At 41.4% G+C, this 14994-nt stretch overlaps 1 protein-coding gene across 1 annotated transcript in view; it reads left to right on the top strand.

The window, feature by feature from the left end:
* Positions 1-337: 337 nt before the first annotated feature.
* LOC116395804 (macrophage receptor MARCO-like) overlaps positions 338-14994 on the top strand; it is a 31697-nt gene continuing 17040 nt past the window's right edge. Inside the window, exons 1-6 of the mRNA XM_031869930.1 lie at positions 338-517; positions 9664-9762; positions 9943-10097; positions 11833-11950; positions 12452-12496; positions 13826-13915. Coding sequence (XP_031725790.1) covers positions 409-517; positions 9664-9762; positions 9943-10097; positions 11833-11950; positions 12452-12496; positions 13826-13915 — 616 coding nt within the window. The 5' untranslated portion in view covers positions 338-408. The remainder of the gene's footprint in view (positions 518-9663; positions 9763-9942; positions 10098-11832; positions 11951-12451; positions 12497-13825; positions 13916-14994) is intronic.

Below are 14994 nucleotides of genomic sequence, written 5' to 3'. Positions count from 1 at the left end.
CTTCTTCTGCACAACAGAGACACGCTGAAGTTCAACAAAGTTCAGAGCAGAAGTACTTATGAATACAATATACTGAGTAGAAATGTGCTATTACAGTAACATAATAATGCACCAGTCATTCTAAAATTGATGAAAAATAGTGAACTTTATTCATTTAGTGTTTTGCAAGTCCTTCTTGCATCCATGGTTTGAGTAACAACTTCCTCATTCTACTCCACTGCATGGCTGAGCTGCTGGATTTTGGCCACCTCAGCTATCGGATGTAGTTACTTCCTCTCCTTCAATCCATGTGAGTTCTTTCACGGCTTCTGTTGCAATCTGGGGTGAATTGTGTTTTCCCAACACCGTGCACTGTGATATAAGAGTTCCTGAAGGAGGAAGTGAAGGTGATTCTGGACTCTAGAGAACATGGAGACATCAGTGGATCAGACGAGGGATGGAGTCTCATTCACCCAGAGTAACCCTCTGTTTGAGATGTCACACAGCAGGACTGACCTCTACAGCTTCCAGCCTGACGGTGAGTATCTCACAACGAATAGATTGAGCTGCTGTTGGCACTTGTGAGAGAAAACATGGTAACCTGATTGATATGATTTTATTATAGGAACATGCAGACTTTAATTTACTACATGGACACGACAACTCAACTCATTTGCTGCAGCATGTAGTTAGAACCTGATAGATTGTAACTTGTGAATACTTGAGTATAACTCCTCAACAGGAGTATAATGAATTACAGTATGATGATGACACAAAGCATGGATTCATTTCTAAACACTTTCAAATGATAAAATTGGTCTAATGTAATCTAAAAATGTCGAATTACCTTTTTTAAACTGGGTCTAATAATGAGAACCTCTGGGTCTGATTCTATTTACATGTATACAGTTACATGGTATTAAACTTGTCCACCAAATGAAGACAGTCAGCCTCTCATGCAGTCAGGCATAAACGAACTTCATTATATTGAGAAGGAGGAGAATATCCCATTGTTTAGTTTCATCCACATAAACGTGGAAAGAGATCTTAAAAGAAAGACTATTAAGCATATAAATAGAAAATAAGATGAACTTATCCTTGAGGCACCCCGTAGCCAATCAAAGCAAAAGAATCAGTTTCCTGTGAAGCAGTTTCAGTGTTTCCTTTTTCAGCCTTTCGGTGATGCAGCACCTGGGGCTCTGATTGGCCAGCTGCTTAATGCTGACAGGGCTCTGGCCAATCAGAGCTTTTAACACTGCTCTTTAGTATTTTGACAGTGACAAACATTGTTTATTTGTATTTATAAGACTTCAGTGTATGATAGTTATGGCAGCAATCCAAACATCAGGCCATGTTGTGAGGGGACTAACTGTAACCCTTTACTGTGAAGGAAGAAAAGATTTCCAAATGTTTTCAACATCAAACAATATGTTAATCAAAAGCATCTCCCTCCACACAAAGAAAGTAATGAATTACCAAGTGAGTTTAAATTCTCCTCCCGCCTTCGCAGCTTTTGATATTTCTTTTTCAAAATGATACTTTGACAAACCAACCTTACAGCAGTGCAGCACTGAACAAGCCTCCATCACAGATGTTTTAGTAGGTGGAACTAAGAAGATTAAACCTGCATTAACTGATTTGTTTGGCTACATGGAGGTAGCGTAGCAATAGACTTAAAGCTGACATATCAGCTCATAATGTTATATATAAAGTTATATATAGCTAATTAGCAAACAGTCCAGCAGACACAGACAAACAAACATCTATTTGCAGTCTGTTTGTGTCCACTTGATGAATCTAAGTCCAATATTGATTTGTTATATATATGTATATATATATTGTTTTAGCTCCACCAACTCCTGAGAAAAACCCACATTTAGCTCTCTTAATGGCTATGCTATACATTCACCAGCTACTCTAACTCTGCATGGCATTAGGTGCTGGGCAGGTAGTATCCACCCTCGAGGGGATGGGCGTTTCAGGCTCTGCACTCTCCCTGTTTGCATCCTACCTGACAGGTCGATCCTACCAGGTGTCATGGAGGGGCTCTGTGTCGGAACCACGCATGCTGACTATGGGGGTTCCACAAGGCTCAGTCCTGGGCCCCCTTCTCTTCTCGCTCTACACAACATCTCTGGGTTCTGTTATTCGCTCGCATGACTTCTCCTACCATTGTTATGCCGATGACACCCAGCTGGTCTTGTCATTTCCCCCGGGGACACTCAAGTGGAGGCACGCATCGCTGCATGCTTGGCTGACATCTCGAAGTGGCTGACATCTCGAAGTGGATGACGCCACCTCAAGCTCAACCTGGACAAAACCAAGCTACTGTTCCTCCCGGGGAAGGGTTGCCCGCACCGAGACCTGTCCATCACCATTGATGATACCGTGGTGACGCCAACTCGGACTGCGAGAAACCTGGGTGTGACCCTGGATGACCAACTGTCGTTCTCAGCAAACATTGCATCGGTTACACGCTCCTGCAGATTCCTGCTCTACAACATCAGGAGGATTCGCCCCTTCCTCACTGATGAGACGGCGCAGGTGCTAATCCAGGCTCTTGTCATCTCCCGCCTGGACTACTGCAACTCACTACTTGCCGGAGCCCCGGCGTCGGCCATCAGACCTCTGGAGCTTGTCCAGAAAGCTGCAGCTCGCCTGGTGTTCAATCGCCCCAAGTTCTCCCACACAACTTGCCTTCTCCGTTCTCTACACTGGCTCCCTGTAAGAGCTTGCATCCAGTTTAAGACTCTGGTGCTAGCCTACAGGGCAGTGAAAGGAACAGCTCCTTCCTATCTCCAGGCCATGGTCAAGCCCTACACCCCGGCCCGACCACTTCGCTCTGCTACCTCGGGGCGACTGGTTGCCTCGTCGCTCAGAGGTCCCTGCGGCCGATCGACCCGGTCGTGGCTGTTTTCTGTCCTGGCCCCACAGTGGTGGAATGAACTCCCCACTGACGTCAGGATGGCAGAGTCGCTGCCCATCTTTCGGCGCAGGCTGAAAACTCACTTCTTCAAGAAGGCCTACCCTTCCGCTTAGCACTTACTTAGCATCTATTGTATTCATACTAGCTTATTGCACTTATTGTTTTTATATTAGTTTGTGGCACTTATTGCATTCGTTTGTTTCTGCACTGTACGTTGGCTCTGGTTTATGCTCTTAGATGCTTGTTTGAGGAAAGGACATGCACTTATTACTTCTGGTGACTAGTTGTTCTCTCGAAAACCGATGTTGAATACACTTATTGTAAGTCGCTTTGGATAAAAGCGTCTGCTAAATGACTGTAATGTAATGTAGTGCGCAGTGGCTTTATTAGAGCTTAACAAATGGAACGGAGCAGCAGTTCATATTATTAGTCAAGCCTGCGCTGTTACTGTTGTGATAGGTCAACATGTCTGCTACATAGACGTCTGCTGTAGACCCACATCGTTCCTTAAAGCAGTGGTTCTCAAACTGTGGGGCGCGTCCCTCTAGTGGGGCGCGGTGGTATTACAGGTGGGGCGCAGGGGGAAATGCAGATTTTTTTTTTTTATTTATTTATTTTTTTTTTAAGTAATTAAATACATGGCGGAATGTATGGAAGCCCGTTTCCGCCACTGTGAGGAAAAAATACAGATCCTGTAAGTCATTATAATGAGATACCATCTCAAAATAATGACTTACTATCTCATAATAATGAGATACGTATCTCATAATAATGAGATACTTATTATGACTTAGTGACTGAGGGCGGGGTATAGCAGAGCAGGGTTACGGTTTAAGAATGGACCCTGTTAACTGGTGACCTTCAGCCAAACTCAAATTAACTCAACTTGACACATCTGTGTTCTTGGCTGGTTGAATTCTTAGTTTTATGGCTTTTTCTTGTTGCCTCTGATGCGTTATTGTCCACATTGTGTATTTTCACCTCATGACAACATCACAAACATCTGCCTCATTAATTTGCAGCGCTACAAAGATTTGTCTCGGAAACCAGCTGTATTGTAAACTGCTCCGTAGTACACGTCAAAATGCTCCACGGTAAACACGCAATCTGGTTTTCTTAAAAGTGATTGCAATTTTCTTTATTCTATTATTTGAAAAAGGACAGACGGAGGAGTCACAAAATGTTATTTCAATAAAAATTCAACATGGACCATTTTGTTACAATTTTGTTGAGGCGGTGGGGCATGAACATTTTTTCTTCCTCCAAAGTGGGGCATTAAGCCATTTATATCTACATGGAGCGATGGAGTCCATCATGTTGCACCTCCAAGTTCCTACAGTAGCCCATAACGAACAAGCTGAACACAGCTGCAGTCAGAGCCGTTCACGTTCTGAGTTATCTGCATAAATACCACAACCGGGAATTAAAGGGCCCCAGTGCAACATATTTAAAGACCAGAGACTTGATAAGCCGCAACCTTACTGGTGCTTTTTATTGATACTTTTTAATATTTTGGTGTCATTTATTATCACGTTGCAGCGTGCGTCTCCTCTGCTCTCTCTGTCGGAGCAACGCACACACACACACGCGCGTAGACACTAAAACACGCACACGGAGGTGAGCAGAGGTCCAGTGCTGCGGTGGAGATATTAAAGGGAACCAGGTGAAGTGAAGATTATTCAAGTTGAAGACAACTATGTGCGCTGTTCAACAAGCACGAACATGTTTACAGAAGTGAACGCTCGGAGAGGGAAGGTGAGCGGATGGATGTGTTGTTGTTTGCTATCTGCAACCCCACCACTAGATGGCTCTAAATCTCACGATAAAAAGTTCAAACGTGATCTTCAGGTTGAGCACAAAAAAAGCTTGTCTCTATATTCCATTCAATTCCATTTATTAGTATAAACCAATATCGCAAATCACCAATTTGGCTCAAAGGACTTTACAAATTGTACAGCATATGGCTTCCTCTGTATGCAACAAACACAGCTCTGCATAAAAGACACAAATACACAATCATAACACAAGATACACAGGGATATGATATAATACACATGGAACAATTTTTAACACATACAAAGACACTTGAAAAAACATAAGTAAATTAATAAGTAAAAGTCTTTAAAAAAATGTGGGTGCATGTGAAAATATGTTATTAATAAGCACATTGTTTTAGTGGTGGTCAAGTGGATTGTCATCAAATAATTAGACATTACTCATATTATTTAAAAACATTCTAACCTCAGAAGGAGTGATTTAACTGCTGGTCAGTGCCACAGTTGCCGTATTCATTTTTCTTCACAACCACACATTTTGTGTCAGGCTATAAATTAATGAATGAATCAGCTTTTACCTCCAGACGAAGTCTGACCACGTTTAGGAGACATTTCAATATGACTTGAATATGACGACAGGCTCCCCGTGGAATTGAAATTTGGGGCTATTTTGAAAAAAAGTAAAATAATTAATCGTATCTTTGATGTAAATTCCCAAACTAATTTGGATGAATAGACTTTTTCAAAGCAGATGTTTGACATAAAAGCAGAAGTGTTACGAACAATAAAGATGACTCTGTTCTATTTCAGAGTCAGCCTGTGTGACAGTGAGCTGCATGAACAATACCAGGATATGAAACTGAAGCTGCTAAATAGAATTCAGCCATTTTATAATTTACACCTGAGCATTTCAAAATGTCTTTGTGACAAAGGACTCTAACACCAGACACTGCTGTCAAAGGGTCCACATGGACAAGCCTGTTTTCTTTTGAAAGTTACTTCAATTATAATGCAATAAATTAGGACAACTTCAAAAGAAATATGAGCCAACAACATCAGCATTGCCCAGCCCACTGTCCTAAGAGGGCCCATTGGTTTAGCCAGTAGCAATAGAGAATACATCTGCCAATCAGTCAAGTTGCAGTTACATCTACAGTATATGTCTTAAATATCCTCACTACATCATTTTATCCTGTTAGGCATTTGTGTGAAATTGTCATAATTAGCATATGAATTCCTTAGGTATGGACAAAAATATGTTTTGTGAGGTCACAGTGACCTTGGCCACTAAATTCTAATCATTTGGTTCTTGAGTCCGTGGATCAGTGGATGTTTGAAGAATATCCCTCCAGGTTCCTGAGATATTGCCGACAATGGAACGAACGGACAGACGAGCAGCTGTCGCAGCGCAGTGGTATAAGAAGACATATAAATACAAGAGCTTATGGGGAACGCATGAAGTACTGTACAAAAGTTATATTAGTGGAAAAGAAAAAAATGAAAACAAATCAAGCAACAAAAACACAAGGGACATACACATAGTATGTTTTTACCGTTTTATGCTTATACCTAGAGTCATAATGAAATGATTTTTGCAAAAGTCTCAAATTCAGACATTCAGATAATTCAACTTGTCCACCTTGCAGACGTACATTCACCTATCCTCCTCCATTAAACCACTCAGCATGTACTGTGAGGTAACTCAGACTCATTACCTTTCAACATGTCAGAGACTCAGTAAGTGCATGCAATAAACAGGAAATACATGTAACAATGTGTATTGTCTTAAACTTTATTTCTTTTTGATTATGTATTTAGGTTTGAAATAGATTATGGTCAAATGTTTATAAAAAAAGATGTCCTGTCTCTTACATCATCTTTCCTTAAACTTAGTGCCTAACCATACGTACTTTAACCATAGAAAGCGGTAATCAGTGGTATTTCATTGCATCGGATATCATTGGGCTGCTGTGGGTAGAGTGGGTTGTCCTCTTATCACAAGGTTGGTGGTCCGATCCCCGGCTCCTAGTGTTTGAATGTGGAAGTGTCCTTGAACGAGACGCTGAACTCCAAGTTGCTCCCTGTGCGCTTCAAAGAAACCCACTGCTGCTAAAGCTTAGGATGGGTTCAATGCAGAGGTCAACTGTCATGTATGTACTGTACCTGTATGCAGTGGTGGGCCGTCAGGGCCTTCAAGGCCTTCTCTGCTGGCCTAAACAGAATCACATTTATAGCTATTTTATAATTTAATATTTGTTCTTAAATACACTATTATAAATTATAAAAATATTTTCTCCATTATCTTATTTTCTCATTGCACAGCTACTGTCTTCCTCAGTTGCTCTACTTCCAGTGCAGCTTGTTTTAAGTAGAGCTTTTATCCAATCAGATTTCACCTCTGTGTCTCTAGGTAAGAATAGAGGCCTGCAGACTCACAAGTGCATCCATGTGCAGTTTAAGTGAATGGGGACGATGTTGTTGATTGTCATAGTGTTCAACCAATCAGATCTTTAGTTTGACATGTTGGGCGTATTCTCTGACGTGTCAGAGCCTGCTAGCGCTTTAGTTTGACATGTTGGGCGTATTCTCTGACGTGTCAGAGCCTGCTAGCTGGCCTACAAGTACGTCAGCATTATGTGCAGCTCAGCTCTGCAGTGAGGAGCAGCGTGTGCTGTGATTGGTCAGTGGGTGAGCATGTGACTATTGGAAAACGAAACTTAAGCAGAGGCTTAGTTGGAGTAGTAAGAGTTCAAATTGAAAGATATGGAAGAAATTATTACATTTTTTTGCATTTTGCTTGGTGTAGATTGTTATTATTTTTACCTAGCTTTGTTTTTTAACACTCGATGGCTGAAGGAGGAGAAACGGATTTGTGAGTTGGGATTTAACCGTGGGATTAAACTCTTTGTTAACAAAGAAAAGAGGATGGAGTTTGTCTTTAACTGAACAGCATTTGGTAAGTCAATAGCTTTAATATGCTTGTTTATATATTATTATTTGTACAACTTGTTTTTATGAAGATGGATTTTTGTTTGGTTTTATATGTGATAGGAACTATTGTTACATCCTATGTTGCTCTGGGGACATATTTAGTTGCTGCCAGTGTTGCCAACTTGCCGACTTTCTCGCTAAATCTGGCAAATTTTCCAAACCCTCATGGAGACTTTTTTTGTCAAAAGCTACTAGCGACAAATCGAGTGACTTGTTCTGGTGTTGTTGGAGACTTGTTCCGGTGTTGTGACTCTGACGTTAAAGCTCGTACGTTCTGCACTGTGGTGAACGAGCAGCGGTGCTGCCGTGAGCCGCTCCGCCGCCCCAAAGCACTCGCAGGCGGGTACTCTCACAGAAGCCTCGCGCAGCAGTCAGAGAGGAGACAGTCTCGGCGTATTCTCTGCAGTTAGTGTATTTATAGGTGTTGAGCTTCATCTTTACACAAAACAAATAACCGTAGCTGTATTTCAGCTGCAGGACAGCAGTGAAGGCCCAGGTATGAAATGCACCGCCCACCAGTGCTGTATGTATGTGACAATAGAAATATAGTTGAGCACAGTAAAGAGCAGATATTAAAGAAAAAAGCAAATGATATATGAGTAGTGACGGGGTGGCAGATAGTACTTTCAGTATGGACGTTTTGAAACTTTGCAGATAACAAAATCTCCTCAATATGTTAATAGAATATGTAACTCACATCATTTTATCAACACATATATGCCAGACATAAAACATAAAAACACAAGACTTTTAATGAGGTTATTAGATATTTATATAGTTTAAGATATTTTTTCCTTCAATGCATTATTCTGGTGATGAAGTTAGACAATGTGCTAAAAAGGAACAGCTGACAAGTGATATTCATGTCATATCTGATCCATTTGAGTTTATTCTTCTATACAAAAGTTTAATCTCAAATATATTACACAACACTATCAGTGCTTTGTTCACAATACAAGACTATTAATCGGCTATCAGCTTTACCTGCTTCGGTGTTATACAGTCTTTAAACTCCAGTATTAACTAGCCTCCACTAGCCTTGTAAAACACGTCTATGAGACAGGGTTGTTGCAACGGCTTCTGGAGACATCTACTCTAATTGCTACGCTTAGATCATGAATATTGACGCAGCAGATGGTTTGTTTAAACAGAACCATTTGAGAAGCAGTCATTGGAAACTAATCTAAAATGGATGTCCATGTGATGTTTTGATCGCTCTTCTTGCGTGATCTCGTGGTGTTGCAAAAGTCCAGCTGCTGTGCACGGTAAAGCTGGAATCATTCTCAAATCAATCGAAACAACAAACTTCACTGACCATCACTTCAGAGCATATTACAAACACTTCTAACCCACTCATTCCCAGAGACTGGTTAGGGACACAGGTCGGTCGCAGGAGATTTTATTTGGGTCGCCAAATTTATTTCCAGGATTTCTTCCATTGCCCTTTTTACATTTATATCTAGAATAGACTTTGAGCCACATGAGGGAGCCTAATTGTTCGTGATGTTCTGGTAATTGTAGCCTACTTATAGGGTAGCGTACATTCTGGTTGTATAACCGATGTGAGGAAATGAAAAGAATGAGATAGCCCGTTAACTCCGTCTAAATGCATTTAATGATGCGGAAATGGCAGTAAAAATGGCCAGGAATGTTCAATTCTACACAAATCCGCTCATCTCATGATTTATAGATAAGCCTAGTTGTGAATTGTGTCAGGATGGTTTGCCATTTCTTAAATAGTGTGTCCGCAGATACAGGACAGTTCTTTACCTCTCACTCTTAATCACTTTGGTTTTGTGTCACTTTCATGAAATTTCTGCCAACAAAAATAATTCTCACTAGGTTTTCATTGTGATTGACAGCTGACAATTTCCACTATTTGTCCAAATATGTTGTGCTCAGAGCGTTGCAAATTTATAAAAGCATTTGTATCAGCTGGATGAACCAGGCTGCTTGTTGTTGTGTTGATGCAGTTTCCTGTTTGTGTTTCAGATCTGAAGCCGGCAAGGCCCAGAAGACAGTGGTGTTTTATTGTGATTGTTGTTTTCCTCCTCTTGCAGACCTTCCTTAATGCTTTTCTCATTTATAAAGGTATGACTGCTTACAGATATTATTATTTATTGACACATATATTTAAATGTGATGTATTGAAGCGGAACATATTTCTATGCCAGTTTGTACTCTGGATATTTGTTTCACTAACTCAAGCTGATGTCATTATGTAGGCCTGCTGATGAAACGTGCTTGTTGATTTTCTCCTCTCTGTCCCAGTTATCACGTTGGAGTCTTCATCGTCTAATCCCAGGTTGGAAAAGCTGACATCCAATCCCATCCAATCTCCTGATGACCACATTCAAACTCTCCTCTACAACAACAGTGAAGAAACCAAGACCCTGAAGGGCCATCTATGGGCCCTGGAGAGCCAGGTCCTCTTGCTGTTCATATGTAACATTTTACTGAACTTTTTACTTTTGTACATAGGTAGTATATGTTTATTGTTTTATTTTTACTTTAACTGTTTATCCAGTTTTTCAATGATAAAAAGTCTGTAAGGCTTTGGAATAATTACCATGACTTACATCATTACAAATACTTCAACATTTTAGAATATAGGCTTATTTTTCTTAGAGTGAGATAAGAAGAACCATATCAATCTCATTCATGTGTGTGTGCTGCCTACAGAGTTGGAGTCTGGGTAAGCTTAGAATAAAGACTGGTACTCGGGGAATTAGCTTACCCAGCTACGGAAGCAGTCAGTGGGTTGTGGATTATGTATAATAATGGTCCCCATGCAACCCACTTACTCATGATGATCAGATAAGAGGCACACCGTTTGTCAAGTGCATAAAAGTGCCAGATCGGGCAACACTTCATCTGCCATCTAGCACATTTAATACTGAATGAGTTAGGGACGACTCAGATACATCTTGCAGATAGAAATGAATGAAAGGGCACAGGTAGTATCTGCCCCGCATGCCACTGCGCAGATGTCTGCCATTGTCATCCCTCTGAGGAAGGCCATGGATGAGGATAAAGCTCTCTTGGAGTATGCCCCAACACCCTGCAGAGGCTCCTCTCCCGCTGCGATGCAGGTTTGTGTGATGGCGTCACACAGCCAGTGAGACAAACGCTGCTTTGACAGAGCCACACCTTGCGAGTGGCTTCTGTAACGAACGAACAGCGGCTGCTTCCTTCTTATGTTTAACGTGTGTACAACATACTGCGATGAAGCAGAGTCGTGGGACACTTCTGCCTCATTCAGATGGTTACTCACTGTGAACTGCACAGAAATAGCAAGCGCCCTGCAGGATAAGTGCTAGCCCAACATCAACAGTGCAGAGGCATCTTTTGCAGCTCAGGTGAATGTCCGACATGGGACTGTAGCCCATCTGGCCGCCAGTACAAGGACGGACACCGCTAGACCTCTTCGTCTTCATTACTTCTTCGCCTGTGGACTGCTTGACACTGAAGAAAAAATGTGAGCAGAATTATGGTTGCACGGCTGTTATATTTTGCAAGTGCAGATGTAAGGGCTGCCTGTGCTGCGCACAAGGGCACGGAAGAAGTCTTCACAACACAGCATGCGCAGGGGGAAAAACCCAATAGCAACAGCGTTGAGAAGGCGACGCCTGTTCGTTATCGGGGCTGCCTGTGGCTCAGTGGGTACAGTGGATCGTCCATTAATCACAAGATTGGCAGTTCGTTGTGTATCTGTCATAGTTCAGCTCCACACCCTCCTCAGCCACTTGTCAGCCACTTTAATGCCAGACTTTCCAGCGCTCTGTCACCGACTGATCGAACCTGCCTACCCCTGATCTACCCGTCCCGCCTGACTCCCGGTAAACCCACTAGCCTTCTGTTCCTGACTCGGATTAATTCTGCCCACTGTATCTGCCGCTCTGCCAAGGACTTTGTGTATCATTCTGTACCTGCTATGTTTATAATGTAATAATATAAGCCAACGGTTCCTGGAATCTCGTGTGCTGTATTTGGGTCCATATACAACCTGTCACAGTACTCAAAAAAAGTGTTTCGCTTTCTGTTTCAACACACTTTGTGTTGGTTAATGTATTTTGCAAATGTTCATTTAATTGATGAGATTGTGTTTTACAGCATCGCACTAACACAACAATCATGTTTCTGTTGGTTTGCTGACAACAGGTCAACAGCCTGTGTGGAGAGGAGGGTCAGCTGGGCAGGCTGCTGTCTGACCTGAACCTGCTCAACACCAGCACCCACAACCTGGAGGGCAAAGTGACAACCATCAGCCTCATACCAGGTATACACACATCTGTGTATTGTATTGAATGTGTCATAACTCTGTTCTGCTGTTCATTCTGTACACATGACATCTATCACTCTTCTGTTCATCCTGATAGAGGATCCTCCTCTGCTGCTCTCCCTAAGGTCTCTTCCTTTTTTGGGGGGAGTCTTTCCTGTTCTGATGTGAGGGTCCCGGGTCAGAGGATGTTGTATGTGTACAGATTATAAAGCCCTCTGAGGAGAATTTGTGATTTGTGATTTTGGGCTGTACAAAAATGAATTGAATTGAATTGAATCTGTGTTTGTGTGCGAGAGTATATACTTGAAGTCACAATGTCAGGAAAATGAGCATTTATCACAAAGAGCATTCTGTGGTTGTTAGCATATTGAGGATGGATTTTAGGTTTAATTCTGACTGTTAAGGTTAAGCTGCAAAGCATAAAACTGTAACAACCTCAACAGAATTTTAAGGGCAGAGTTTATCAACCTAGACATTATTTTGTGTGTGTGCCCTCAGGACCTCCAGGTACAGATGGGCATACAGGCGCGCCAGGTATCAAAGGTGAGTCAAGGAGAGAGGAGTTAAAGCTGAAGTTGAAATCAGTTAAATATGAAAAGTGTGGTCAGCATCTCAACAATAACCAGATTTTATGGTCTGATATTAGAGTGGAGAAAGAGAATTAAATCTGTTTAGAGCCTCGCGCCAACCTCTGAGCTAATAAAACCACCAAACGAGAAGTGAATCTGGTTTTAGCTGATATAGCAAAGCTGTGTATATGTGTTCAGGAAGCATTAGCTTTCAGCTGCTGGTCTGCCAATGATCCTGGCGTTGATGACCTGTCATCTCTTGTCAGATGTCTGATGAAAACTGGCTGATAAAGAGGCTGCAGCCATTATTTCACACCCTCACAACTTAGTCAGTACACTGACTTTTACTATATGAGATCTCTATCAGCACTGGACTTTTACCCTTGCTGACAAATGACCAAATATTTAGATAAATGAATAAAGATTCAGTATATCCCTACCAGATTGATTGCAGTGTAGAGAAGGGTTTGCAATAATAGGCCATCTTGTGATTAACTTACAGAAGATCAAATGAAAGAGTTAACTGAATAACTAAAGGGTGTAGGGTCTGCACTGGAGTCATGACCGTATATTTCTAAAGATCCCGGCTCTGGACCTAGCTCTAGAAAAACTAGTACCAACCTTACTTTGTCCCCAAACTGCCTCAGATTGCCATGCACTTTATATATTTGTGATCCTCATACGATGAATCTTAAGGATTTTGGAGACATCGTGACCTTTCCTTCTGCCATCAAGCCAAAATTCTATTGGTATAAAAAGAAAATTAAAATCTAATCAGCAGATTTATTGAGCCACTTCCATACGGATAACTCATTTATCAACCTCTCCTCAAACCAAAGGGTGAAATGGGACTCAAAGGCCAACCTGGGGCGCAGGGCGTTGCTGGTGAAGTTGGTGGGTTTCATTACGATTATCTGTGGAATAATGTACTTGTTATTATTAAAGCTGTAGATATGTTTTTTTGAAAAGGATAAACCTTTCATTTCAGACTTTGAGAACAGCGTGTCAGTATAGTGGCATGTAATGAGCATTGTGGGCTCCAAGACCTAACATCGGAATTTTATTCTTTTACAATCTCGTTCAGCTGGACTTCCAAGGACGTGTGATTAAATGTATTCATATGTCGCACGTGTGTAGTCTAAAGAAGTTCTAAACTGTGGACTTGGGTAGTGATCCCTGACTGGTGTACAGCCTTGTCCAACGGCACTGTTTGTGTGTATTATTCAGCATGCTTCAGTAGTAGTGTTGAGCAGCAGAAGATACAGTCCATCAGTAGATCACATACCTGTCATGTTCTTTCTAGGTGACAGTGGTGTTGCTGGCCCTCCAGGACCAAAGGGTGAAATGGGACTCAAAGGCCAACCTGGGGAGCAGGGAGTTGCTGGTGAAGTTGGTGGGTTTCATTACGATCATCTGTGGAATAATGTACTTGTTGTTATTATTAAAGCTGTAGATATGTTTTTTTGAAAAGGAGCTTAAAACACAAAATGAGGCTCCATCAGAAAAGGGTCTCCCGTCATAGTAGATGACATGCTGTAGGAAACTTCAGTGCTCACCAGAGCTGACAGATGAAAAACAAGCTGCAACATCCAGACAAAGCTGGACTCACTGATGTGACAAACTCTTTCAAATCTGTCTGCTTCAGGCAAAGCATGGCAACTTCATTACTTTATTATAAAGCATCATAGACAATATTTGCAAACAATTTGGAATTTAAGTCACCTGGACCCTAGTGGTATCTTTGGTTTATCACCACATACCTGCAAAACTAATGAATTTCCCATCACCACAGCCGTGCTTTGTGTTAATTATCAAATGCTTAAATATTGCATTAAGGTTAAGCTTACTCTTGCTAAAGATCTACATGTTTGTTAACAGACACATTTGTTGCCTAGGTTAGAGTTGCTTTGCTCTTATTGTCATCATCAGAGTGGCACGTTTCTCTGGTAAAAGCAGACCCAGTGAATAAAGATAGCATCGCGAGGAAAAGATAGGAGCATGAGATGCTGCATGGCAGTGAATGTTCTCCAGCAGCTGCTACGAGCAGAAGTGTGACGCAGCCGAACACTGTTTACATTGGTCATTAGTTGTTTTTTAATGAACATATTTTATGGATAAATACATTAAATAACATTTTAAAAGTTCTCTTTCTATAAAAATAGCTTTATTATAACCAGGGCAGAGCTGAAGGGAAAAATGTGTGTTCAGGCAAAAAACGTTGAAAATATGTTCCTTTGTGTGTAAATGCTGAACGGCCACCAAATGACTCCACAGAGGTTCAGTTCCTCGATGGATCAGCAGATTGCAGTTATGAAATTATGAATTTCAGTTTCTCTTCCTCTTTTAACTTCTGGGTATCATCTGTTATATTGCTGACACAGCATGAAATGAATGAAACAATATGCACAGCTTGCATTTATGAAATATATATTTGCACCAAAACATAAATGTCAGTTCATAATTGTGTGTGTG

The sequence above is a fragment of the Anarrhichthys ocellatus genome, unplaced genomic scaffold (assembly GCF_004355925.1).
Source record: "Anarrhichthys ocellatus isolate YVR2014 unplaced genomic scaffold, GSC_Weel_1.0 scaffold50, whole genome shotgun sequence".
In the NCBI taxonomy this organism is placed as follows: domain Eukaryota; kingdom Metazoa; phylum Chordata; class Actinopteri; order Perciformes; family Anarhichadidae; genus Anarrhichthys; species Anarrhichthys ocellatus.
This window is presented reverse-complemented; position numbering and strand designations above follow the sequence as displayed.